A 25,779-nucleotide genomic window follows, 5' to 3' on the forward strand; every position below is an offset into this window, starting at 1 on the left:
AAAAGCATAAACACGACAAAATCGACCAAACTGCCGTAAAGGTTACCCCAGGAAGCAAACACGAACCAATAAGAAGTGTTCATCGCCAACCCCAATGGAAGGAATGCGGGGAAGCGGCTTCTGGTCGCCTGCCGAGCAACTAAATAAGATTCCCCACACCTTGGCTGGGTTTTTCTCCAGGTTCAGCCCTTCATCGCCCTCATCGAATCGGAAACTAACTTTCCTCGTAGCTTTAGATTCACCGCGGGAAACCTCGTAGCAGGGATGATATTTCATAACACATTCGGCCCATTCCGAAGGTGATGCATGCATATCTGAAACCTTGGAACAAAAATGATATTAAGTTCGATGTTTAATTCTTGGCCGTTATAAAGACTAGATTGATTTCCCCAAAGTCAATTGTAGTCCATAGAGAGAAGCCGAATCTTGGAAGATTGTTAAGAGCCGCATACAGATCCTAAATCGCATATCAAACGCACCCTAGAAGATGTAACGGGTAGATTCCAAGTTCAGGTTCCAAGGTTAGTACATATGCCAGCTCCTCATTTCAATTGAGGACACATATAAACACCTGTGGACATCAGGAATTACGAGAGCCAAACCCGCCCGCCCCCATGCAAAATGACGCCTCCTCCCTTGGCGATACATTTCTAGCCAGCAAACGGTCGGGAGCGACGCAGGCCAAGCCCTGGAGACCAGAAAGTATGCCGCTCGCGCTAGCACGGTATGAGGTATCCGAACATTTCCGGCGCGGAGGCGTATAGTACAGAATTGAAATACTGAAATGATGAGCTTGGCGATTCAATGAGGTGGAAAATTTACATTCTGCATGATATCCTCCTGCTTGTTTAGGCCAGGTAGCCTCAGAGATGAAGTGTATATGAAAGAGCATTTTGATAACCGTCATCCGACCGAGTCTAAATTCTCCAGCCCCTCAATCTAGCCAGTTAGAGTCAGTGCAGCGAAATGCTTCCAATAGTGCTGACCGGAAAAAATAGTTTCCCATTGGATGCCACGGCAGATTTATGCTCAAAACGATGGATCCTCTCCTCTTTCATCCCCGGACAGTACGGTACTTCCAATGGGCCTGGCTCCACCAGAGATACTATTTAACACCTTTGCATCCCTCAATTCTATGAGATTATCGGCATAAGGAATTCCTTCTCTGCCTTCGCGCTTTTCTTTTTCAAGCACCCACCACCCTCTCCTGCCTCATCATGGCGAAAGACTCGGACCACGACACCCAGGGCGTGTCCACCGCTGTGGATATCGAGCTATCTATGATGAAGAATGCCGATCCTACACTGGTCAAGCATGCCAAACATGCAGATGAGGCCATGAAGATCTTCGAGAATCTGCAGGGCCAATCAGTGGAGCTTGACGAAGCGACAAACCGTCGTTTATTGCGAACCATTGACTGGCACATCATGCCTATCATGTGCTGTGTCTATGGGATGAATTTCCTTGATAGTAAATACAAGTTTGGAAAGTACTCACTCTGTAGACCTTTTAATCTAACGATATCAATAGAGACCACCCTGTCATATGCTAGTATCATGGGCCTGAAGCAGGATATAGGACTGGTTGCAGACCAGTACCAGTGGCTCGGCAGTATTTTCTATTTTGGTAAGAGCATTCAAGTTTGACAGTATATATGATACGGCTACTAGTACTACTCTAGTGGTAGTCAATTCTATTTGATGCTAATCAGAGAGCAGGATATATTGCTTGGGAATATCCCACCACTAGATTACTGCAACTCTTACCACTTGGAAAATATTCAGGCTGCTGCATTGTGATTTGGGGTACTATTCTATGCTGTTTCGCCGCTGTCAAGCATTACCCTGGGGCCCTTGCAGTCCGTTTCTTCCTGGGTGCATTTGAAGCCGCGGTAACACCGAGTTTTGCACTCTTGACTTCTCAGGTAAATCAATACTTGATATTCGTCCAGTTTGACAATAGGAAGCTTTATAGTACTAACTAAGGGTTATATAGTGGTATACCCGGAATGAACAAGGACAACGTGTGAATCTCTGGTATAGCTTCAATGGCTGGGCACAGATTCTAGGTGGCCTGGTGGCCTATGGAATAGCTGTTGGTACACAAAAGAATGGGTCTTCTATCGAGCCTTGGAAGATTGTGTTTTTATTTACTGGGACACTAACCGTTAGCTTGGGTCTTATCTTCCTCTGGATGGTACCTGACAGTCAGCTAAACGCACGTTGGCTGTCGAAAGAGGATCGTATATTAGCGGTTGCCCGTGTGCGTATTAACCAGCAAGGTATTGGTAATAAGCACTTTAAATGGTACCAAGTCAAAGAAGCTCTTATGGACCCGATGACATGGGCATTCTTTTTCTTCGCACTGATTGCCGACATTCCTAATGGAGGTATTACGAACTTTTTCAGCCAGTTGGTATATCTCACCTACTATTATAGTTTTGGTCTTACCTGGCGGTAAACTAATGATCTTTGCTTTTAGATCGTGAGCTTCGGTTATACACCCGAGCAAAGTTTACTTTATGGTACACCTGCCGGTGCAGTAGAAGTTGTTGCCCTGCTTCTGAACGGCTATATCGGTGACAGAACTGGCCAGCGAATCATAACCAGTCTTGGAGGTCTTTTCACTGCCACTGTGGGAATAATCCTAATTGTGGCCCTCCCGCTTGATAATAACACCGGGCGACTAGTCGGATACTACTTAACGCAAGCTTTTCCAACTTCCTTTGTCGCTCTCCTGTCACTGATCTCATCCAACGTCGCTGGCTACACCAAGAAGACTACTGTTGCAGCTGTATATTTGATCGGTTACTGTGTGGGTAATATTATTGGTAAGTGCCGTAATATTATTTCTAATCGCAATGCAGTGGCAAAATGTAGACTAATCTGTCCAGGTCCCCTCACATTTCGCCCCGAAGATGCTCCACGCTACATCTCTGCAGAGATTACTATTATTGCATGCTGGGGAGTATGCCTATTCATTCTGCTTTTTATCTGGTGGTGGTATAAAAAGGAAAACCGACGCAAGGCTGCTATCCGATCAGACCCTGGCTATGTGAGACTGGAGAACCAGGAGTAAGTTTGCCTATTTATTTATAATGGAGTTGTTTCATTTTCCCCGCCGCTCTCAATGGCCTGGTTTGCTAATTGAATCGGACAGGTTCCTTGATCTTACTGATATCGAAAATCAAGACTTTATCTACACCCTGTAAGGAACTTGGTTGTTACTACCATTGCCGGTGCGTTACGCGGATGGATTCCACTTAGGTATTCACTGCCTATACTTGTATCTAGCTTTCGTCTCTTCTTCTTCGATCATCAACAGCGTCACTGTTTGCTTCTTTCAAATTCGAGTAGAGGGTGTGCGGATAATTCTAAGTTGTCGTAGAGCTTGCAGATGTTACTGATGGCAAGCTTTCTATACTTGTCTATATCAGTTTACCTTCCAGGGTTGATGGTATGCAATAGCGGAATATTTCCGCTTGCTCTTATCAATCAGCAGAACGCTTGGGACTCGCCATCTCACGTCAGTCCAATAGCTTCAACCCCCGCACATTGATATTTTCTTTAATTCCTATCTCTAGTACAAACTCGAAATTATCTCCAATCACTCCAGAAAGTTCATCCAACTCGGAATATTAATATGTCCACAAACGCCAAGCAAATTCACGAGCGCGGTACCGCTGATGGGTGGCACGGCGTAATACCAAGCAGTGAATTTCCGGTCGAAAAGAATCGGTATCATCTTTACATCGGCCTCTTTTGTCCATTCGCACACAGAGCAAATTTTGTGCGCCACCTAAAAGGCCTTACCGACTTCATTGGCCTCAGCATCGTGATGCCGTACCCGAAAGGCGATGCCAAAGGCTGGCCGGGATGGCGGTTTCCTGTATCCGATGACGAGTATCCCGGTGCAACGGTCGATCACCTTTTTGGAGAGGACTATATGCACAAAATCTACTTCCGCGCCGATCCGGACTACAAAGGGCGGTATTCAGTACCTGTTTTGTGGGACAAGAAAAGCGGGACAATTGTCTGCAATGTAAGCATCGTTCCACGCATATTTGCCTGGAAAGGAGCGACTGATTTGTAACTGCTTATAGGAAAGTGCGGAGCTTCTACGCTGGCTTCCAAATGCATTTGATGAATTCCTCGAGCCATCACTCGCTTCAATCGATCTGTACCCAGTCCATCTCCGAGCAAAAATCGACGAAATCACGCCATGGATTCAGTCTGACGTAAACGCTGGCGTCTACAAAGCTGGATTTGCTTCCACACAGGAAGACTACGACAAGAATGTTGTACCTGTTTTTGCTGCGCTAAATAAGCTCGAACGCCTCATCGCTCAGAATGGCGGTCCGTTTGTACTCGGGAAACAAATCACCGAGCTGGACATTCGACTCTATGCCACATTGATTCGTTTCGATACAGCCTATGTCCAACATTTCAAGTGCAACTTGGGCACAATCCGACATGATTATCCTGTGTTGAATAATTGGCTGAAGGGTGTGTATTGGAATGTCGATGCAGCGAAGGCCTCGACAGATTTCAAGCATATCAAGGAAAATGTAAGTCTCACCGATTTCGTTTAGTTTAAATTGCCTACATCTGACATCTCTTAGTACACCAAGAGTCACTATGATATTAACCCCAAGGCTATCACGCCAATGGGTCCCTTTCCCGACGTTGAAGAGGGTGTTGAGGATGATTGGGCCAAGTTAAAAACCGGAGGAGTCATGCACCCAGCAGTTTTGAAATCTCGGATCTGATTCTTAGGTGGTATCTATTTTCACAATATAGCGCGGGATGCTAGCTCTCATATTTCTGGAAAATGCTTCGTTGATAGATACAGTAGCAGAGCTAGCGAGATGGGCGTCAATCAGAAAAAAAAAATGACTTTTCGTACTCGCAGCTTTCATCGGCTAGGTATAGTGAGCACCTCGCTCAATTCTCGCCATGGTCATCTTCAAATATATACCGATCGCCTCATATTCCTATGAATTTCTTCTATGGAAGCATGGTGGTGATCGATGTTGCTGTATAGCATTCTGGGCTGTGATTGGCCAGATGGGCGGCCATCGGAGAATCTACCCGCCACGGCCAACTTTCTACCTTCCCCAATGCTCTCCATCTCCATCGACTGGAGCGAGTGTAGCCGTTATGTCTGACGAGTTATACCAGAATGGAATCCCCAGGACAGACCTCGCCACACAGGCTTGTGACTTGTGCCGTAAACGCAAGGTCAAATGCCATCTTCTCCCGGCGCAATCCACCCAGACCCCATCGCCCTGCCAGCGCTGCAAGAGGTTGAACCTGCGATGTACATTCGTTTCTCCCTCGAAAACCCGTGGTCCCAAGAGAAGGTACAGCTTGCCTGTTCGCAATATAGGATGAAGACTGACAACGCCCGAAATGGCTACTAGGGTGAACCCGCAGGAGCTACATTCCCAAAAGCCCCAACATGTGACCGATGATCTCTACAGCCGGGAATTATTCAAGCTATTAATGCAAGACTATTTGGATCGACTATATCCATTAGTGCCAATTGTTCATCGTCCGTCCTTTCGCGATGCCTTGCTAGCTGATCAAGACTGCGATGATGAAAGCTTTTGCGCCGTTACGCTTGCCATCGCCGCGCTGGTCGTGGCCACTTTAGCCAGCAGATTCCCGGTTTATAAAAACCATGCACAGCCATTACGATTCTCATCTCGAAAAGAATTTGTTCATTCCTGCTATAAGAAAGTCTTGGCCCTGCGGAGCTCCTCCTATTTTGATCAACTAAATTTTCAGAAATTTTCCATACCCTACCTCTTCTTTGCCGCATTTCTACAACTTGGAGACCACAATTGGTCGCGAATGTTGAGTGTTGAGGCCATGCAAATCGCACGGCTATTAAATTTGCATCGCATCTCCGATTATGAAGGTCTAAACTGCATTGAGACCCAGCTCCGCAAAAAGGGCTTCTGGCTAGTGTTTTACTGCTATGTGTGAGCTACTGTATCTCTTCCTCATCGTTGATCGGATTGTGGCTGACATGACCATTTAGCCATGCCAGTTTGCAAAATTTACAAGGGGAGCGACTGACATACTTGGACCCGGTCGTATTACAATCAGTGAAGGCGGAGGATCTTATACCCCTGGAAATTGACGATGAGTTTATCTTTGAACACGAAGTCGTATTTCCCCCCAAAGACGACCTCTTTTCTCACATCCGGATTTATTCTACACTCCCGCATATTCTGGGCGTCGATCCGAAGTCTTGATTCGGATACAACGGAACATGAACCTTGTCCGTGCGTGCGAGTGAAAGATTTTGACGCTCAAATGGCATATTATGAAACGCGTCTTCACGAGTTGAGGCATCTTTTAGACGATGTCCCATCCATTTTCCAGCCTTGGGCCCACACAAATGGGGTCTCAAATGCCGGGGGATTGAATGACCCGGACAAACAATTTTCGTCAATGAGAGTAAATATACACGTTACTCATCTATGGCTACAGAGTCTCATAATGGATCTATTGGAAGCTGCACAGCCTCACTGCCAGGCTTCATTTGACGTGCGAGCCTTGTGGGCTGACCGAGAAGCTTTATCTCGTCAGCTTCTTCTTATCATCTTCAATTCCCCGCCTATAGCCCTGGAAGCGAATGGGTTACATCTCGCGAATAAAGTCCGAGATATCGCAGCGAGTCTCCTGTCTTGTCCATTACATCCAGACGATCCGATATCGAAGCAGGTTGCCGACTATGTTCGACAATCTACGGACATATTGTCACGACTGGACAGCAGTGAGGGGATCAATACGATGCATCTCCCAACTTGGGTGGACACTGATCGAATTCCCGGTGGATGAATGTGAAGATAGAAGAACGGTGAAGGCTGGGATTTCTATTGCATTTTGCCTTCTTCTAATGATAAAGGAAGATCTCAAACCGACTCATGATGAGCAATGTTCGATTTATCCATCTTGATATCGCCATTCCCAGTAGCCATTTCGGCAACATCACTCGGCAATCCTTCAGGACCATCGAAAATAACCGCGATCTCCTCCAGCGAATAGCCCTTGGTCTCCGGGTAAAAGAAGAACGCAGTAACAGCAAATACCAAAAGCACCACAATGAATACGATATAGTATCGCCACGCAATCGCAGCCAACGCGATCGGGTTGACGAAGGTGTTGAAGAACATGCCGCAGATGGTTGAAACCCAGGTCACGGTGAGACCGCGTGATCGGAGACGGTAGGGCCAGATTTCGCAGGGGTAAGAGGTCAAGAATGGTGTTCTGAAAGGCGAAAGGTGGTTAGAAAAATGGGAAAGAGACAGAGACTTTCTTTTGGAAGAAGACGGGACATGGAACTTACAGCGCAATACAGTATCCAGCAAAGAAAATGAAGAGGAACGGGATCACGGCACCGCCAGTTGCAGTGTTATTCGTCACCGCGAAAGAGCCCGATAATGCCGTTACAAGCACATAACTGATGAACATGATACCGGCAGAGGCAAGGAATAGAGGTCGACGACCGAGTCGGTCAATCAAGAATGCACCCAGGATGGCGAAGCATAGATCCCACATTTGCAGACAAGCTGAGATCAGAGTTTGGTCGCGAACTTCAGTGACACCGACCGATGTTAAGATCAGGGATAAATAGTAGGAAATGACACCATTGCCAACCCATTGCCCGAACATGCCCAGACTAATTGAGATCATCAGGCGGTGACGGTTACCCGGTGTCTTGAGCATCTCGGCATAGCTGCCGTTGCTATTTGCCTCCTTCTCCGCGCGAATCGTGGAAATTATTTCTTGGAATTCATAGTTGACCAACGGGGAGTTGACATCGCCGCCGCCATGGTAGCGGACAAGGATTGCGCGAGCTTCTTCTTCTCGGTCCATGGAGACCAACCAACGTGGGCTTTCAGGGGCCATGAGGAAACCAGGAAGACCGACTAGAGGAACCAAGACTTGCAAGAGAGACGGGAGTCTCCAGGCCCAGGAGGATGTGTATGTTCGTGAAGCGAAGACGACCCAGGCGGCAATTGTGCCGCCAACGTACCAACCCGACATGAAGAGGGAATTCAGAACGCCACGTTGGGTTGGATACGCGATCTCGTTGATGAGAAGAGGAACGGAGTTTCCGAAAAGGGCGGATGCAAACCCGAGGAATAGTCGTGCAAACAAAAATGTCGTGTCGTTTTGACAAGCGGTTTGCAGGGCGACACCCAGCGCAAGGAAGATATAGCCAACGTACACGCCTGGTTTGCGGCCGTAGCGGTTGGCGATCCAAGATGCGGTGGGATATCCAACACCACATCCGAGCCAGTAAATAGCATTGATCCAACCAAGCCATGATCCTGCGGGCTGGTTCATGAACTCTTTCCATTGGGTCAAGGCCTCGAGACCGTTCATCAATGACCCATCATAACCGTTGGCCGACGAGTACATAACCAGAGATATGATGATGAAATTGAGCTGGAGAAGATGCCCCTGTTTCCACCATGGTGTTGTGTTAGGTGGAAGAACAGCAGCAAGACGATCTTCTTCGGCAGGCTTGCTGCTGGCGTCAGCGGTTTTAACCCCCATCGTGTAGGCAAATAAGAGATGCAGATCAAATAAAACAAGTAGAGAATCGAGGGGATGTTCAGGAACAATGAGGCCCTTTTAACTAGAAAATTGAGATCTTCAAGTGCCGCTATTTTCCGATGGTTCCATCGTCGTTCCTCTAGGGGCGTTTTTCCAGGGAGTGTCTACGCCCTGACTCGGAACGAAACCTAGGGAAATCAGACGAGGAACTGAAGGAATTGACCAATCAGCCACTGTATCAATTGACTATCCCCGTTTCAAGTTAGAAAAATTCGGCCACATGGTCAGCCGATAGCATCGCTCCAGCCGGTTGGGAACGTAAATGCGGGATGATTGTGTGGAGGACTGGGGACGCCGGGGTCGGCATTCGATAATTTGGCAGCCGGCGCGGAGGCGGAGAAACGGAGAAAAGGAGAATCGGAGAATCAGTCAACAAATCGCTGTTGTCCAAGTTTGGGTCTCGGGCGTTGTGGTGCAATCAGCGTGCGTTTGGATATACTCGGTGGAGACTGTGGGCCGTCCGACAACTTGAAAGTGTACACACACCCGATGGCTTGAAGTCATTGCGTTGGGCCTTCTTGTGCGAGAAGAGCTCTGCATGCGAATTCTTGATCCATTTGAGCGCATTGATGGATTATTATGGGTACATGTACCGATTGTTGGTCTCCCGAGGGTACTTAGCCAGCCCATGCTCACCGGGCCTTTTGCACAGTGTATTTTTTTCTTCCTTTCCTCCACTACAAGTCGATTCGTCGCGAGGGGAATAGACACAATGTCGACAATTGAAACATCGCCCGCTGTGGTGGACGAATCTTTTGCGCAGATCGCAGCGGCCGACATCGAAGCAATCTTGAAGAAGCTCACCCAGGATGAAAAAGTCGCGCTTCTAACAGGTTCGCCTATACCCATCGCATATGCAAAGCGCGAGGACAAGAGAGACTGACAATGTTCTTTTCCCCTAAAAGGAGACGATTTCTGGCACACCGTACCAATCCCCAGACTTGGAGTCCCGTCGATTCGAGTCTCGGATGGCCCGAACGGAGTACGAGGTACTCATTTCTTTAGCAGTGTCCCGGCAGCATGTCTTCCCTGCGGAACTGCGATCGGCGCAACCTTCGATCGGGACCTTGTCTTGGAAATTGGCCATCTTCTCGCCGCAGAGGCGAAGGCCAAGGGCGCGCATGTCATTCTGGGACCGACCATCAACATCGCTCGGGGCCCACTTGGCGGCAGAGGTTTCGAGTCGTACTCTGAAGATCCGATGCTGTCAGGTATCCTCGCGGGCCATTACTGCAAAGGTCTCCAGGAAAAGAATATCAGTGCGACCCTGAAGCACTTTGTTTGCAATGATCAAGAGCACGAGCGCATGGCGGTGAACTCAATTGTGACTGATCGCGCGTTGAGGGAAATTTACTTGCTTCCATTCCAGGTTGCGATTGCCCTAGGTCAACCAGATGCAATCATGACTGCGTATAACAAAGTGAATGGGTTACATGCTGCAGAAAACCCGACCCTCCTCCGTGATATTCTACGCGGGGAGTGGAGTTGGGACGGTTTGGTGATGAGCGATTGGTGAGTACCAGCAAGACAACAAAAAAGCATGGCCTTGTCGCTCACAGTTTAACGTCGATAATTAGGTTTGGAACTTACAGTACCACCGAGGCTATCAACGCAGGCTTAGACTTGGAAATGCCAGGTCCGCCGAGATGGCGCGGCGCAGCCTTAAACCATGCGATCACATCAAACAAAATCACAGCAGCGACATTGAATGACCGCGTCCGTGCTGTCTTAAAGCTCATTCAAAAGGCAGCTAAATCAGGCGTCCCTGATCATGCACCCGAGACGCAGTTAGATCGCCCCGAAGATAGGAAACTTTTGCGAAAGATCGCATCAGAAGCAGTGGTATTGATGAAAAACAAAGATAGCATCCTTCCTTTGAACAAGCAAAAGAAAATCGCGGTGATAGGCCCTAACTCGAGGATCGCCACTTATTGTGGTGGAGGAAGCGCTGCGCTGAACCCATACCGTGCCGTGACGCCCTATGATGGCCTCGTGGAAGCCGCTCAGGGTGGCGTTGAGTTTGCTCAAGGCGTTTATGGACATCAGATGCTGCCGCTCCTTGGCAAGTATCTTCGCACCAAGGAAGGCGTCACTGGTTTCTCGTTGAAGATCTTCAATGAGCCTCCCACGGATGCATCACGAAAGCCTCTTGAGATACGGCAAGAAACTGACTCCATGGTCATCTTCATGGACTATAACCACCCAGAGCTGCAGCCGACCTGGTATGCGGATGCAGAGGGATACTTCATCCCGGAATATTCTGGTACATATGACTTTGGTCTCACCGTGCACGGAACCGGACGACTATACGTGGATGGGGAGCTTCTAATCAACAATGCCGATATTCAGAGGGCGGGAACTAGTTTCTTTGGGAGTGGAACCATGGAAGAGGTTGCATCTTTGGAAATGGAGGCTGGCAGGAAATACAAGATCCTCACGCAATGGGGATGCGGCAAGACGAGCACCTTCAAAGTCCCCGGTGTTGTGGATTTCGGACACGGAGGTTTCCGATTTGGTGCTTGCAAACAACTCGCGCCTCAAGAAGGCATTGCTGAAGCAGTCAAAGTGGCTTCCATAGTTGACCAGGTAGTCCTGTTTGCCGGACTGAGCTCTGAATGGGAGTCAGAGGGCGAGGATCGAACTACCATGAAGCTGCCACCTAACACGGATGAGTTGATCTCGAAGGTTCTCGAGGCCAATCCGAATACAGTTGTTGTGATCCAAAGTGGAACACCGGTTGAGATGCCCTGGATCGATAATGCGAAGGCTGTGCTCCATGCTTGGTACGGTGGAAATGAAACGGGTCATGCTATTGCGGATATCGTTATTGGTGACGTTAACCCGGTAAGAAAATATCCGGGGAACCATATAATAGCCTCAGCTGACAATATTACCCTAAGTCCGGAAAACTTCCTCTCACATTCCCACGACGACTCAAGGATAATCCCACATACTTCAACTACCGATCAGAAGGCGGTCGTGTGCTGTATGGCGAAGATGTGTACGTGGGATACCGCTACTATGACAGTCTGGAACTTGACCCGCTCTTCCACTTCGGACACGGCCTTTCATATACCACATTCAAAATCTCAGACCTCCAGACGACAAGGGGCACCGGAAATACACTGCAAGTGAAGTGCAAGGTGCAAAACACGGGATGCAGGGACGGAGCTGAAGTCGTCCAAGTATATATTGCACCCTTGTCATCTCCCATCCGGCGACCAGTCAAGGAACTGAAGGAATTCAAAAAGGTGCGAGTACAAGCTGGTTCAGAGGAGGTCGTGACTATTCTGTTGGATGCTATTCGTTCAACCAGCTTTTGGGACGAGAAGAGCAGCAGCTGGTGTAGCCACAGTGGCTCTTATAAGATTATGGTCGGAACGAGTAGCCGTGGTGAGTTCTTGGAGGAGGTACTGGAAGTGGCTGAAACCACGTTCTGGTCCGGCAGTTGGGATTCACCAATTTGAGGTTATACTACTAGACCAATAGAATAACCTTGAAAGAGCTCCCGTGCCCAGGTTCCCTGGTACTCAAGATTGCACGCTATAATTGTTCTTGATAGTACTAGTAGTATATCATCATCGGAATTCTAGTAGTTACCAGGTATCCCAACCGTCTTGGTGCTTCGTATTGACTACTAGTAATATTAGTACTAGTAACTACTGCTAGTGATTACCTATCGAATACTGACTTGGAAGTGGTTGGAACTGAGGAAGCCAAAGGTTCAAGAATGCTCTCCCCAAGGCTTATGCTCGCCAGGGCGCTCTCCATTGTTCGTTTGTTTATTCCCATCTCCAAATCTAACTTCCACTTTACTAGCCACTCCTTCACCTCCACCCTCACCGTCATCCGCACTCTCACCTCTATGACTATGTCCGTCTTTATCTCTGGCTTGGCCTTGATCTTTGCCTTTGCCTTGGCCTTGGCCTTCGTCCTTAGCTTTCGCTTTGGCTTGATCTTTGGTGTTGGCCTTACCCTCTGCTTCATCTTTCACTTTGGCCTCATCTTTGACTTCAATTTCAATTCTAACCCTGGCTTTACCTTCATCATTGTATTTGACTCTGATTAAATGTACTATCTCAATTTCTCAGCCAACAAGACGGATTCATCTTATCTCTGTGTCGAATGTTCCCGGTCGACACTTGACCATAACCCATTTCTCCCGGATATTCAAGTCAGTTCTCCACCAACGCACCTCCCAAACGTGAAATTTCAAGCACATTTGATATATCAACGCAGGACGTCATCAGGCTGACACCAATATTCCTCCTAGTGTGACACCACTCGCGAATTCTACTCCGATAACAACAGGTCACGACAACTTATGCTTGAATGAAAATGCCGAACCAAAGATTCTAACCGAAAGATTTCTCAATGCCGTCGAATGCATCCTCGAATTCACAGACCCTCATCCCTTGGATTTCATTTCTGTCATCACAACCTGGGATAGATAGCCCGAGAGCGAACAATTGATACATCAAACTAACTAGCCTGGGGGTCAGGAGGTTTGCACAAAACCCTACATTCTTCTTGATGAATCATTTCGTACTATTCCTTCTTTTGTTCCCTTTTTGCTACATTAGTTGGATGTCTCAAGGGTTCTAGCTTACACTGGCGATCAGATCATACAAGGTCTAACTACTTGATAGGGCATCTTGATTGTGGTATAAATGTGTCTCACTCATCATTCCACAAAGACGTCCTACTACGACATCTGCGCATATTTCTTTTCCCGTAAAGTTAGAAGTACTATTCCAGTTTCTCTGGTATCCTGTAATTCAGGGAAAGTGCTTCCCAAAATGTATGCGGTGATGAAATGGACCCATGGATGCGTCTGCCTCCAGTTCATACTTTCATTTCCATTTCCGTTGCCGCCTCCAACAACAACTCCTCCATTCCTCTTCACACCTGTTTCAAAATAAAATCACTCGCCATATAACATCAGAAAGTTTACTTTTGTTACATATTTGTTGCAAAGTTCAATATTCAAGACTTCTGATCTGAATATACCATACACCGCGACCCGAACCTACCATGGAGACTCCACAGGTGCCAGCAGGTGAGCACTGTGCCTTTTAGTTACTCAGCCAGAACTCATGTTTTACAACTACCTTCAATATACTAACACTTCACACAGCTGCCTACGTGCCCGGGGGCCCATCAAATGAGCCAACCACCGCCTTGCCAACTACTACTACGCCCGCGAACAACACTACCAAACCCCGACCACCGATCTACGACTACGAAAAGCCCACAAAATGGGCCGAATTCAAACGCATGTGGAAGGGCGGTTTTGAAGACGATGCAGAGAAATCCAGATGGAGTTTATGGTGGGCTATATTTATCGGCACCCTCGTCTTTATTGGCGCCGTCCTCCTTCTTGTACTGATCGGCGTCTACTACCACCCTTCGCCGGATCGCATTAATGGTCCAACAAGCACGAGCACAACAAAGACCCATAGAGCTACTGCTACCACCCTGAAAGCTCTGATCCCAGCTTCTTCTGATAATGGCCAGAATATCCACGTCGCTATGGTCCGACCAACGGATGCTCCGCTACCCAAGCCCGCTCCAGTTCAGTATACGGAAGCTGTATTTGATGCCCAAGTCGAAAAGATGCGGAAAGAGGGCGAAGCCTCGCTCCTCGAAACTCGAGCCTTCAGTAGGGTACCGGCTCCTCCTTACCTCGATGCTTGCCAAGTGAATAGCGAGTGTGACTGGGGATACCGGTGTATTGAAGGAACCTGCTACCCTGGCTGTGACTCTAACAGAGACTGTCGCGATGTACACAAGTGCAATCATTGGAAGCATGATGGGCCGAGTTTTAAATACTGCATGGTCGGGCCGCATAAGGAGTGCAGCGTTCACCTCGATTTCTGTCGCAATGATGATGAGTGCTGCTCTGGTCGTTGCAAGTCGAAGGGGAAGTGGAAGCTTTGCCAGCCTAGTAAAGGTCGACAGGATTAATCTTATTTGTGTGATCTTCGGCGTGGTATTCTTGGTTAATGATCGGTCGGTGATCACGTTTACTTGGATCTCGCTTTCTCTTCTGTTTGGTGGCTTTGACAGAGCCGGACTGGGTCTATATTCAGTTGCTTTTTGAGGTTTTCTTCAGTTCCAACCATTTTGATCGTGGCATTTGTGATGCGATCGCCGTGTGGGTCTTGACATAAATGTTCTGCTGTTGGACGTTTTGGTTAAGTTGATAATGTGTGCTTTATATCTGCTGAGAGGCAATTGCCTCGAGTTCGTTCGAGCTCTTCTGCGCATACTAGCTGGTAACAAGCTCTTGCTCTAAAATGTGAATTAAACCGATTTGACTTCCTTTTCCCTTTCAAAAATTGCCAAGGGTGTCAGATCTAAGACATACTTAAATAAATCATTACTCGGTCCACCTTGGACAGTCTAGTGATAAAATCGGCCGTGAGGCATAACATCGGACATCGTGCTTATCAGTACATACTACTAGTCATTGATATCCTTGAAATTCCAGCCTTTTCTTGCTCCATGAACTATCAATATTTCCTTCATATGATCTAGAAATAGCATTCCCCCAATTCTCTTGTTCTTTTATTCACATAGCTATGCAGTCTCGGTAGAGATAGACGCTCTGTGACAAGGGTTCTAAACATTCAGGCTGAAGGAAGTCCCGGCATCCTTGCAATGAAGTCGGTGCACAGGCCAGTGACCTTTCTGACACTCCTATACACATAAATAAAGTTTATCCAGATATTCATTCTGTTCTCATTTCGCAAATAGGGCCCAGGGACTCCATAACAAAGCGAGCCGTGGAAATATATAGTACTCACCCTGTCACAGTACCAGACATTCCTGCACTTCCCGCATCGAAGAAGCGCATGCTTGATATCACACTCCATCTTCCCACAGTGGAAGCAACTTCAAGCGGCGAATCAGTCAGCCAGATTCATCCTATGCGCCCAGAATGTAGAACTCGGATTATTTACTCACCTAGGATCGGCGAAATTCCTCGGAACACCATCCTGGTAGTGATCAAGCGCGGCAAGAAACTGCACTTTGCCGGGGAGTCGAAATCCCTCATCGGCGAGTGGTCAGGCATACTGTGCATTGCATTTATTATCAGGGACAAGCTTGCGAAGATGCTTGAGATCCTGATCACGAATCGTCGCCACGGTACGCATAACCAGGGCGCCGAGGATGATAGTGTTGTATTTTGGATCCAATACATTGTCGTTCATGGGGTCAGTCTCCAACGCGCGACATTTGTCGAAAAGCGTGTCGATTAGATTGTCCGTGTTGAGCTTGTTGCGCATCCAGGGGATCATTTCGTTGGCGAGCACTTGGGCGTATTCGGGCGATTTGTATCGCGCCAGTGCCTCATCTGGTGCTAGTATGTCGGTTTGGTGGACTAGGTGTGAGAGTTTGTGGTCCCAGTCTTCGGTCTTGACTTTGAGGTATTCTTCTATATCTCAGCTTATGTCGAGATCTTGGTCTCCTTCAAAAAGGCCTGGTTTGGGAGTTAGTACGAACGGGAGTTTTCATCTTGGCGGGTTCTTTTCAGGGTTTTGGTTGAGGTAGAATGGGGTCGATTGGACGTACGCCAGCCCCAGCGACCCATTATGAAGGTTGGTCGGGGTTTCAGTTGTAAAGAGATGAAGGTGGCTGATTATGAAAGGTAAGTCTTGTGAATGATGCCTCGGGTAGGAACCGTGGAAGGCGCCAGTGGGAAAGTGTTTAGAGTGTAGTGGCGGTGGAGTGGTGAAGTGGTGGAGGGTGAAGGGTGAAGGTGAGGCGGGTGGCGGGTATACCCATTTCTTTCCAGTTTCTTTCCAGTTGGCAGGACGGGATGGTTTGATCAAACAGCGAGGTAGCTGGAGTCTTGCTACAAGAATAAAGACACTCAGGAACTCATAGCTATTTATGAAGCTATCAATAGCTATCAATAGCTACCCACGTCAATGGCGTTTCAGAATACAATCTAAAGAGCTCCCAGTACTATTAGCAAAGGCCTACTTGGGAGAAGCCTACATTGAAGAAAGAGATACGTTGGGGATAATAATCTCGGTCTGGTTGGAGTTAATGTGCACGTGGTATCATAGAGGAAAAGTAAACGCCACCTGAATATGGAAGGTAGAACACCCTAGAATGGAAAGGGAACTGGAGGGTGCGCAAAGCGCTGAGCAAAAAGGTTCAAAACAGGGAAGAAAGGGAAGAAAGAAAAGGAGGGAAAACGCCCTTCAAAGCACCCCATGCCGTGCCTTGAAGATGGATATCTTGTCATCATAAAAGAGGATCTCTTGCAGCCGAAACTGGACGCGCCCAGCGCTGTCATCATCCGGTTCATCGTCATCATCATCATCATCGTCCAGATCACTGGAGAGAAGGTCGGACCCGCCATCCGTATAAGGGGGAATATCATGGTCATCTTCTTGAATTGACATTGCATCGATTTCAGAGAGATTGTCATCTCCTGCGATGGAGATGTCATTGACGGTTTGGTCGTCGAAGTCCAAGTCTTTCCCGTCGCCAGCTCCTTCTTGAATCTGGTAACATTTCATTTGGAGGCCGATGTAGGTCATCTTGAGCTCAGGGCGAATGCTGACTATGTCGAGAACTTGGAGAGCGAGTTCCTTGAGGTCAACTTTGGCACAGTGGCTGATATGGGGGAGGTATAGCGCGCGGAGCTGGGGCATGTTCGGGAGCCGCTGGAGGAAATAGTGCTGAAGTCATGGTTAGTTCAGGCGGGTTCAAGTCGTCTGACAAGCATCATTTCCACTCACCCAGTCCCGATAATTCATTGCCATTCCCAACTCTCTTAGTTGAGGAATTTTCCCACTTGTGACGAAAGAAATGATTTCGTGGTTGAACACCCACTTATGCCATTTGTGGCTCAAGTTATCTGTGCCATCATGTCGTTCCGAGGCATCAATCAAAACCTTGCGCAGGCTCAATCGATGCTTTCGCAGGATGTGTCGGTAAATGGCGTCGATTTGTACGTTCGACTCGTGTCCAGGTGATTCGTGCAAGAAAACGCTTTCCAAGGTATTGGGAGCGAGAGCATCCTTAATGAAAAGCATCAGGAACGATGAAACATTATCTGTTCGCAAATGTTTGATATTGAGCGAATAATCGACCGCGCTGACGCTCCCTCGGCCCCAATTCCCATTCGCTAGTCTTTTCGGGGGTGTTGCTGGAGGTGCATATTTACGACGCAGAGCTCTCCATAGATGTTCATGGTCATCGCATCGCATTAGGGTGAGTGTTGTTAGACGAGTCCAATCAATGGTTGGGAGGAGGGTTGAAATCGAAAGAGGTATTCGTTCTAGCTCAAGCAGTTCCAGCTGTAGCTGATCCCCACTGGCCTGGAGAGCTGACATGAGCGGATGTGGCTTGGTGGGAGCGGCATGAGAGGCTATCGGGTGTGAATTATTGATTTCTTTGTTGGCCACTGTGGTGCCTTTCTCGGTTTCTCGACGGTTGCTTTCATCATGCTGGGATACTTCATCCTTATATTTCTCCGTCGGTTTGCTGGGGAGTTCCGAAGCGACCTGCAGATCGGAGGTTGAAGAAAGGACCGCCTTTTCCTCACGCAGCCTTGAGCTATCTTTGGAAAGAATACTCAACAGTCCACCGTATCTTGGCCAACTGAGTACAGCATCAGCGGCATCTGAGTCTTTGGCACAGACAAGCCAATCGGAAAGATGTGCCTTCAAAGAGACTCCAATTCTCAACTCAACAAGACGATGACGAGACCGCTCAATCAAAACTGCCAGTTCCTCCACATAAGCCGGCTCATCAATATCTAGCACGGCCACGCTCTTCAAAGCCGGCAAGACAGAAAGCGAGGGATGTTCCACGTGCTTGTATCTCTTGAACAGATGGGTGGCAGCCTCAGAAGCCGGTGCAATCCGAAGGACATTCTCCGAATTGTCATGCCAGCGCACCCAAACCTTCTCCAAGCGACATTCGTCACCCAACCTATCCGCCAGCGAAGCAAGCGCCAACCAAATCTCACGAACCACACCCGTCGGCATATCCCAGATGAATGTCTCAAGGTTGACCATTCGTGCGACGGCTAGAGCGACCAGCGTCCCGAGCATCTTCCCCACCTCTCTGTTGACCGAATATTCTTGGACCCAGCTCAGCGGACCATTGCCGATCGAAAATGTCCGCGTGTACTGCGCGTAATAATTTCCGCGACGCGAGGGAGGCCCCTCGCTTGTCTCTCGCTGCTGGTGAACGCGGTCGGAACAGCCGCAGCTCGAACAAGCTTGGGTCAACCTGTCGTGTCGAGATGGGAGCTGGTTGAAGACATCTTCGCCCATAACCAAAGTGGAGAGACCGTATGATAGGGCGTCCACGCCAGAATAATCGTCGCTTGAAGGGTTTAACGACTCCGGCCAGACGATGTCGAAGCGTGAGTACATATGCGGGATGGTGAGCCCATGCAAGGCAGAGCATGTCAAGGCGAGTGAAGTGAGGTCGTTCGTGTGCGTAATCTATGCAGCGGAAAAGGGGAAAAGCAATGTTAGACGTTCCTCGACAACAACAGTGGACTGGAAACAAGATGTCTCTCACATACCTCCTTCACGATATCCTTGAGGATATCAAAGGGGAAGATCCAGCAGCTGCATCGATTTAGCTCTCCACTTCTGGTCACTTTCGGTAGCAGGCATCGAGGCTGCTGTCAAGGGAGTCGAGGTCCGAGTGGTAGCTGACTCCTCGGAGCTATGATTCGACGCGGTCTGGTGCAAATGAGCCTTGCTCAGGGTGGTGGAAAGATGATTTCTCTCAAAGCGATCATCCGGATCCAGTGAGGCAGTACTGTGACTCGAGACAAAGTCCTCTTCCCCCTCTTCGTCTGAAGATAATGCCTGATCGGAAGCTGGCCGATCGGCCCAATTCGTGCAAGCGCCCGCCATGAGGGGGAACAGCTATGGGTTCAAGTTAGGTATGTTGGAGCCTAAAGGGCGAGGATCGAGTTGGATGTTCTGAGCTTGGATCAACTCTGAAGAACATAGCAGAAACCGAGAGGGTCGGCAGGTTTCCGTATGTCGCTTCAAAGAGGCCCAGGAGGTGTGCAAGGTGGTCTGGGGAAGCAATAAGCTAGTGGAGTTGGCCGGCGGATCGCGACCCGCGCGGATCATCATGCGTTACGTAATCATGAGTCGATCACCTGCTCCATACCAGAATAGGTTGACGTCGGATACTGAGTATATAGCTGGGTAGGATATCAAGTAGAATACTATTAGTAGTATTTGAGTCTCGAGCACTGCTATCTACAGAAACACTGGGTTACTAGTATGGACCTCAGAGCACTGTAGCACTAGGCCTACCCCAAGATCGAGAATGGAAAACCACTGGCATATGCCCAGAAGGTCAGAGGCAAATAAAGTCATAATTAATAAGGCCACTGGCATCTACCAAGCTAAAGAAATACCTGAAAAGTTCAAGTTGCAAAAGTTTCAAGACCGACTCCCACAGCATTCTTTCGTGTCTAAACACCCGAATGACCAAGTTTCTCCAAGTTGATAGCCGCGCTTATACAAGCCAGATGGCTGAAAGCCTGGGGTGTATTTCCCATCTGCTCACCCGAAATAGCCACTTCTTCAGAGAACATCCCGAGGTGATTAGAGTATGACAAAATATTGTCAAAGTGGGAGAGTGCGAGTTTCCAGATGTGCGGAATGGGGACATCGAAAGCAGCAGCCTATATATTTCACGGCACGCATCAGGGTTCCCAGGTTAGCAACAGCACTTCAAGTTGAATCGCCAGGGTCACACAGCAAGGAGATGATTTACCCGTGCCATGGCCTCAACGAGCCAGAAAGTAACCATGATAAAGGCACCCTCGCCTCCACCCACACCTGTACGACGTGAACGTTTAGTAATCACCCGTAGATCCAGGGGAGACATTGAGATCTGGAGCTAGAACATACCGTCATTTGCTTTCACATGGTCGTATCGGAAAACCATCTTGGCGCTGGAGAGTCCCTCTTTCTCGGGACTCTTCAGGATCATCTTCAGAGTGCTGATGAAGCGGGGATCATTCGGTGCGACAAAGAATACAAGGGGAGCGATCAGAATCGACGCATCTAGAACCTCAGGGCTCTCATAGCTTTGACAGAAATGACCACGTTCCTTGTTGTACCCCTTTTCCATGATCTCATCGTACAGCTCATCGCGTACCTGGATCCACTTGAAGCGATCAGGGCAGGGCAGGCTGGTTCGTTTCTCTGCAAGGCGAATGCCACGGTCCAGAGCCACCCACAACATCACTTTGGAATAAATAAAGTTTTGGATCTGGCCACGAGACTCCCAAATGGACATGTCCTTCTGGCCACGCACGCCAACGACATAATTCACCATGCGGCGGATCGAACCCCACTGGTCGTAGGTGATAGGATTTCCATGTTTGTTATAAAGGTAGATGCTGTCGAGCAGTTCGCCATAGATGTCCAGCTGCGTGTGGAAGACGGCTGCGTTTCCGATTCGCACAGGCTTGCTACCCTTGTATCCATCGAGGTGATCCAGCTCCACTTCGGGAATGTCACACTCGCCACGGATGGTAAACATTAGTGGGAGGAAAGGCCGTTTGCTACCTGCTTCCATTTCCTTGGCGGCATGCGGGAAGATCCGGTCGAAGATAAAGTTGACGTAGGCTTCCGCCTCGCGGCTGTATCCCATTTTGAGGAAGACGTAAAGTGTGAAAGCCGTGTCACGCACCCATGAGTACCGATAGTCCCAATTACGTGAGCCACCCACATTTTCGGGGAGCGAGAAGGTGGGCGCTGCGACGATTGCACCGGTGGGTTTGTAGGTAAGCAGCTTCAAGATGAGCAGGCTGCGCTCAACGGTTTCGCGGTAGTGTCCTCGAAATGCGCATTTGCGGGTCCAATCCGTCCAGTAATCGGAGGTCTCCTCCTCCATTCTAGCAAAGTAGGCAGCCATTGTTGCAGGGCTCGGGACAGCCTTTTCGGGACTGTGCAGCACAAGGTGTACCGTTTGTCCCTCGGAGAGACGAATCCAGGCAACCATACCCTTGCCTTTCATCCCCCCGCGTTCTTCCAAGGTGAATCTGGCCTCGGGAAATCCTTTCTTTTCAGGTTCTCGTGAGTCGGCGAAGATCTCAAGTTGTAGTCGCTCTGTATCACTCTCAAAGTGGACAGTCTGAAGTCGGTGCTTGGACATATCGTTCTCCAATTTTGCACGGGTATTGTGATTGTCCCTGGCATAGTTAAAAGCGGGGAACAGCTCAAATTTTAATTCCATTGAGCCACGACTGCATTCTAATTTCCTGATGAGACCCGAATGCTGCAGTCCAGATTTGAAACGATTAGCTCCGGGTTCATTGCATGGACAGTAACCCGAGAGCAGACGGCCCGACTGGGAGCTCTTCTTGGGCGTGACGGGGAAGTAGTCCAGCATTATGACGACACCGTCTTCATTGGTCCAGCGAGTTTCAAGCAGATTTGAATATGGCAGGTATCGCTGTTTGCTATGAGGGTCGACGACGGTTTTGTAAGGCGCCACCGACCAAAATCCACCGATCTTGTCATCTAACAGACGACAGAATACCGAGGGAGAGTCGAAGACCGGCCAACACATATAATCCAAGCTACCAGCCTTGCTGATGAGGGCACACGTATGCATATCTCCAATCAGACCATAGTCCTCAATGGCGTTATACTGAGGATCTGGCATGATGCCGAGTGTGAATCAAGGTGTACAATGCCTCCAAGAATCAACAGACAATTAAAATAGGTAAAGATCAAGCCTTGTGTTTCCGTTGATTGAAAGTCTTGGGGTAACAGCCTCCGACGCAGGGGTGTGAGAAGAGGGAAATGTCCGATCAAGGCTCCTCGCCCACACCGCGAGGCATATATGAGCCTGGCTGCTGGTCGGGAACAATGGGAACCACGACATGATGATGCCGCAGTGATCAAGAATCGCACTGAGGTCATTACGATGCTTAAGCATATTGTCCAATCACCAAGCTGAACGAGAGGAAGCTGGAAAGATAGCGGAGTCTTGCGCCAGGCTGGGCTAGGACATCATCATTATGGAAGAAGACTCCTATGGAGGTATTTATGCCCATGGCCTCGGAATATTCATTTCTCGTACTCCGTGAATCTCGGTCGAAATGACCAGGATGTGCTAGCGGATGCAAGTTTTTGTTCATCGTGGGACCTCGGACAGACAGCGGTTTCAAGAAGAGCCACCGATTGACCCAGTGTAATTTCGCAGATTGATTCATGACATTGTGCAGCAAGTTGAAGTTGATATAGCTCAGCACCTCAATTCATAGGTATTATCCCCAGCCACATCGAGTATAATAGCAGGGTCACCGGAAGTTATAGCCCACCAATAAACCGCACTGACAAGGACAAGTTGACCTCCCTTGGGACCCCGGATCGACCGGATTGTGGATCTTGGGTAAAAGCCCAAGTGGATCAAGTGGCGACCAGTTAGAAAGGAGGAGAAGTTAGAGGGGGGAAATGAGAAAGGGAAAAGGGAAAAGGGAAAACAGGCTGACCATCCACCGCCCAAAGAACTTGCGGGCAGCAACTAACCCCGTGACCGCCTCTCCTTACTCTTTTCTCTCCCAAGCCTGACTTCACTCACTGCATCCTCGTGCTTTTTGATCACTGATCACTTGACCCTACATTTCCCATTTCCAAGGGGGGGGTCTTACGCTTCACAGCTTCTCAACTTAACTCGTCTACCGAAATTTCTCTCCTTTAGTCGCACCCTCCATGGGGCAAACACAAACACCTCGCGCCCCCGTCCCTTTCCTTCCGATCCGCGTCTAACCCTGGAACCCACATATACATACACACAATGGGGTTATCGGCCGCAACCCATCATCGACGGCGGAGCTCGGTGCTCACGGGCAATACCAATGTCCGACCACAGCCGAGTGCATCAGAGCGAAGGGATGACAGTCTTCGGCCGCTCGGAGATAGGTGGGAAGAGCAGGAGCCTTTGACCGCAGAAGACACCGATGCGTCGGATCTCTCGTCCTCTGCAATCGAGACGCGTGAACTGACCGAGATGAGTTCGGATGATGATCAATACGATGAGGAGACTGGTCTTACCGCATCTCAAAAACGCCAGCGCCGGCGCCGGCGCAGACAACGCCGTAAGCTTGATGCCCGCATCGCTGACACCAAATCATCGCGATATGCTATCTTCCAGCTGGGTCTGGCCGATCGCAATGTCCTCCGCAAGCTCCTAGTGAACGTCGGTCTCATTCTGATGTGGTATTTCTTCTCGTTATCCATCTCCATAGTAAGTGAACCTTGCGCGTCACATGCCGACTGCCGACAACTGGCAAATCACGACTTGAAACCATCAAACTCACCAACTTCTTCACTTCGCAGTATAACAAGTGGATGTTCTCCGAAAGCGACGTCGTTTTCCCCTTCCCTCTTTTCACAACTAGCTTACACATGGCGGTCCAATTCACATTGGCGGCTATCTTGCTTTGGATTTTCCCGTCATTACGACCCCAGCACCCTCCGGAGTCCCTCGCCAATTCCCCCGTCGAAGGATTGAAGGAATCTGAGCCGATAATGACCAGGTTCTTCTACTTCACCCGCCTCGTGCCCTGCGGTGCCGCGACATCCCTCGACATCGGACTCGGCAACATGTCTCTCAAATTCATCTCCCTCACCTTCCTCACCATGTGTAAATCTTCCGCACTCGCTTTCGTTCTTATCTTTGCTTTCCTCTTCCGTCTCGAGTCGCCTTCCTTCAAGTTGATAATAGTCATCGCCACAATGACGATTGGTGTGGTGATGATGGTTGCTGGTGAAACTGCATTCAACGCGCTTGGCTTCAGCCTCGTCATTGCTTCAGCCTTCTTTTCTGGCTTCCGATGGGGTCTGACACAAATCCTTCTTTTGCGTCATCCGGCCACCTCGAACCCATTTTCCACACTCTTTCTTCTCACGCCTGTGATGTTTTTCTCTCTTATTACAATTGCGCTTACTGTCGAGGGCCCTGTGGAAATTCACAAAGGCTACCTCACCCTCGCTGAGAAGCACGGTAACTTGCTTGGCGCCGCCCTACTGATTTTCCCGGGTGTTCTTGCTTTCTGCATGATTTCATCCGAATTTGCATTGTTGAAGCGCTCTTCTGTTGTCACTTTGAGCATTTGCGGCATATTCAAGGAAGTTGTGACGATTAGTGCCGCGGGAGTCATCTTCCACGATCAGCTTACACCCGTCAACATGGCCGGTCTCGGCATCACCATCGGTAGCATCGCGACTTATAATTATATGAAGATCTCTCGGATGCGCAGCGAAGCAGCGAGGGATTCTTGGAGCCGGGACGGAACTCCCGACTCTGATACCGATGATGGCGACCTCACTGGTCCGGAGAATGGTGACTACCGTCAGGTCGCAGACGAAGAGACCGATATCACCTCTCCTTCTCCCGCTGGCCAGTTCAACGATGATCTACAAGCTTCTTCGGCTGGTGATAACCGGCGCTCATTCCGTGTCCGCGCTAGCGGTCCCATTAATGGGCTCAGCGTCTCCACCACTATCCCCGAAGATGATGGACCTCCATCGCCTCTCAAATCCGCTCCTCCTACAATTTCTACGATGGCCGAGGCTGGGTTCAATTCGCAGCTTCCCCTGTCTAACCGGGAGGATTCACCCGGAGTTCACTCCGCTTCATCCGTCTCACCAGTCCGGAGCCAAACTCCTCACCATTAAAACATTTCTCTTCTCATGATACCAACTTACTTTACTTCATTCATCTATATACCATATTATAACGGTACTTTTACTTCCCTTTTCCTTTGGTGACGGTAGCTACTTTTCTTTTTGTGACGGCAGCTACCAGCACCGGTTTCTCCCTGGCCGTGTTTCTTTTTTTCTTTTGTGGACAGGGAGTCGACGACTCTTTTTGACGAGGAAGGTCGCATTGTTTTGCTGACTGCTACATGCTGTTGATATCTCATGTAAACGCTGACTTGGGTCTTACCGAGTAATGAGTTATTTTTGGGGCGGCGATTGTTAGAAGGCAGGCAGGCTTCTTGGTGTGTTCTTTGCATGGAGGCTGCTGGAATGGAATCAATTATCTGAGCGGCGGTTTGATTGATACCAATTGAAATCCCTTTTCTCGGGAGGGCTAATATGCCCCTACGTTCATC

The 25,779-nt window shown here is 48.9% G+C and overlaps 11 protein-coding genes across 11 annotated transcripts; 8 read left to right on the top strand and 3 right to left on the bottom strand.

The window, feature by feature from the left end:
• Window positions 1-1,217: 1,217 nt before the first annotated feature.
• Window positions 1,218-3,211, top strand: N7481_003091 (allantoate permease family MFS transporter; the record flags this gene model as incomplete). The annotated part of the gene is made up of 7 exons (XM_057262310.1): window positions 1,218-1,470; window positions 1,531-1,626; window positions 1,719-1,924; window positions 1,996-2,415; window positions 2,482-2,830; window positions 2,894-3,074; window positions 3,160-3,211. 7 exons carry the CDS (start codon window positions 1,218-1,220, stop codon window positions 3,209-3,211), a joined length of 1,557 nt encoding a protein of 518 aa, XP_057123971.1.
• Window positions 3,212-3,642: 431 nt separating this feature from the next.
• Window positions 3,643-4,768, top strand: N7481_003092 (putative cell wall organization protein/glutathione transferase (Gto3); the record flags this gene model as incomplete). The annotated part of the gene is made up of 3 exons (XM_057262311.1): window positions 3,643-4,041; window positions 4,103-4,567; window positions 4,622-4,768. 3 exons carry the CDS (start codon window positions 3,643-3,645, stop codon window positions 4,766-4,768), a joined length of 1,011 nt encoding a protein of 336 aa, XP_057123972.1.
• A 477-nt stretch (window positions 4,769-5,245) lies between these two features.
• N7481_003093 (fungal specific transcription factor domain-containing protein) lies at window positions 5,246-6,262 on the top strand (the record flags this gene model as incomplete). Its single annotated transcript, XM_057262312.1, has 3 exons — window positions 5,246-5,362; window positions 5,436-5,986; window positions 6,046-6,262. The coding sequence occupies 3 exons, from the start codon at window positions 5,246-5,248 to the stop codon at window positions 6,260-6,262; spliced, it is 885 nt and encodes a 294-aa protein (XP_057123973.1).
• A 247-nt stretch (window positions 6,263-6,509) lies between these two features.
• Window positions 6,510-6,851, top strand: N7481_003094 (uncharacterized protein; the record flags this gene model as incomplete). The annotated part of the gene is made up of 1 exon (XM_057262313.1): window positions 6,510-6,851. One exon carries the CDS (start codon window positions 6,510-6,512, stop codon window positions 6,849-6,851), a length of 342 nt encoding a protein of 113 aa, XP_057123974.1.
• A 74-nt stretch (window positions 6,852-6,925) lies between these two features.
• N7481_003095 (Major facilitator superfamily domain general substrate transporter) lies at window positions 6,926-8,576 on the bottom strand (the record flags this gene model as incomplete). Its single annotated transcript, XM_057262314.1, has 2 exons — window positions 6,926-7,280; window positions 7,360-8,576. The coding sequence occupies 2 exons, from the start codon at window positions 8,574-8,576 to the stop codon at window positions 6,926-6,928; spliced, it is 1,572 nt and encodes a 523-aa protein (XP_057123975.1).
• A 772-nt stretch (window positions 8,577-9,348) lies between these two features.
• On the top strand, window positions 9,349-12,103 carry N7481_003096 (beta-glucosidase; the record flags this gene model as incomplete). The annotated part of the gene is made up of 4 exons (XM_057262315.1): window positions 9,349-9,469; window positions 9,542-10,148; window positions 10,214-11,480; window positions 11,537-12,103. 4 exons carry the CDS (start codon window positions 9,349-9,351, stop codon window positions 12,101-12,103), a joined length of 2,562 nt encoding a protein of 853 aa, XP_057123976.1.
• Window positions 12,104-12,507: 404 nt separating this feature from the next.
• On the top strand, window positions 12,508-12,705 carry N7481_003097 (uncharacterized protein; the record flags this gene model as incomplete). The annotated part of the gene is made up of 1 exon (XM_057262316.1): window positions 12,508-12,705. One exon carries the CDS (start codon window positions 12,508-12,510, stop codon window positions 12,703-12,705), a length of 198 nt encoding a protein of 65 aa, XP_057123977.1.
• Window positions 12,706-13,670: 965 nt separating this feature from the next.
• On the top strand, window positions 13,671-14,603 carry N7481_003098 (uncharacterized protein; the record flags this gene model as incomplete). Its single annotated transcript, XM_057262317.1, has 2 exons — window positions 13,671-13,695; window positions 13,774-14,603. 2 exons carry the CDS (start codon window positions 13,671-13,673, stop codon window positions 14,601-14,603), a joined length of 855 nt encoding a protein of 284 aa, XP_057123978.1.
• A 1,103-nt stretch (window positions 14,604-15,706) lies between these two features.
• On the bottom strand, window positions 15,707-16,233 carry N7481_003099 (uncharacterized protein; the record flags this gene model as incomplete). The annotated part of the gene is made up of 2 exons (XM_057262318.1): window positions 15,707-16,077; window positions 16,215-16,233. 2 exons carry the CDS (start codon window positions 16,231-16,233, stop codon window positions 15,707-15,709), a joined length of 390 nt encoding a protein of 129 aa, XP_057123979.1.
• Window positions 16,234-16,852: 619 nt separating this feature from the next.
• N7481_003100 (glycoside hydrolase family 15 protein) lies at window positions 16,853-22,319 on the bottom strand (the record flags this gene model as incomplete). The annotated part of the gene is made up of 7 exons (XM_057262319.1): window positions 16,853-17,335; window positions 17,396-19,114; window positions 19,198-19,243; window positions 19,335-19,549; window positions 20,119-20,325; window positions 20,418-20,482; window positions 20,555-22,319. 7 exons carry the CDS (start codon window positions 22,317-22,319, stop codon window positions 16,853-16,855), a joined length of 4,500 nt encoding a protein of 1,499 aa, XP_057123980.1.
• A 1,137-nt stretch (window positions 22,320-23,456) lies between these two features.
• Window positions 23,457-25,339, top strand: N7481_003101 (putative nucleotide-sugar transporter; the record flags this gene model as incomplete). Its single annotated transcript, XM_057262320.1, has 2 exons — window positions 23,457-23,906; window positions 23,999-25,339. 2 exons carry the CDS (start codon window positions 23,457-23,459, stop codon window positions 25,337-25,339), a joined length of 1,791 nt encoding a protein of 596 aa, XP_057123981.1.
• Between the last annotated feature and the right edge of the window lie 440 nt (window positions 25,340-25,779).

The sequence above is a fragment of the Penicillium waksmanii genome, assembly GCF_028829765.1.
Source record: "Penicillium waksmanii strain IBT 27052 chromosome Unknown utg000004l:1.0-5674109.0:1.0-5678898.0, whole genome shotgun sequence".
Lineage (NCBI taxonomy): Eukaryota > Fungi > Ascomycota > Eurotiomycetes > Eurotiales > Aspergillaceae > Penicillium > Penicillium waksmanii.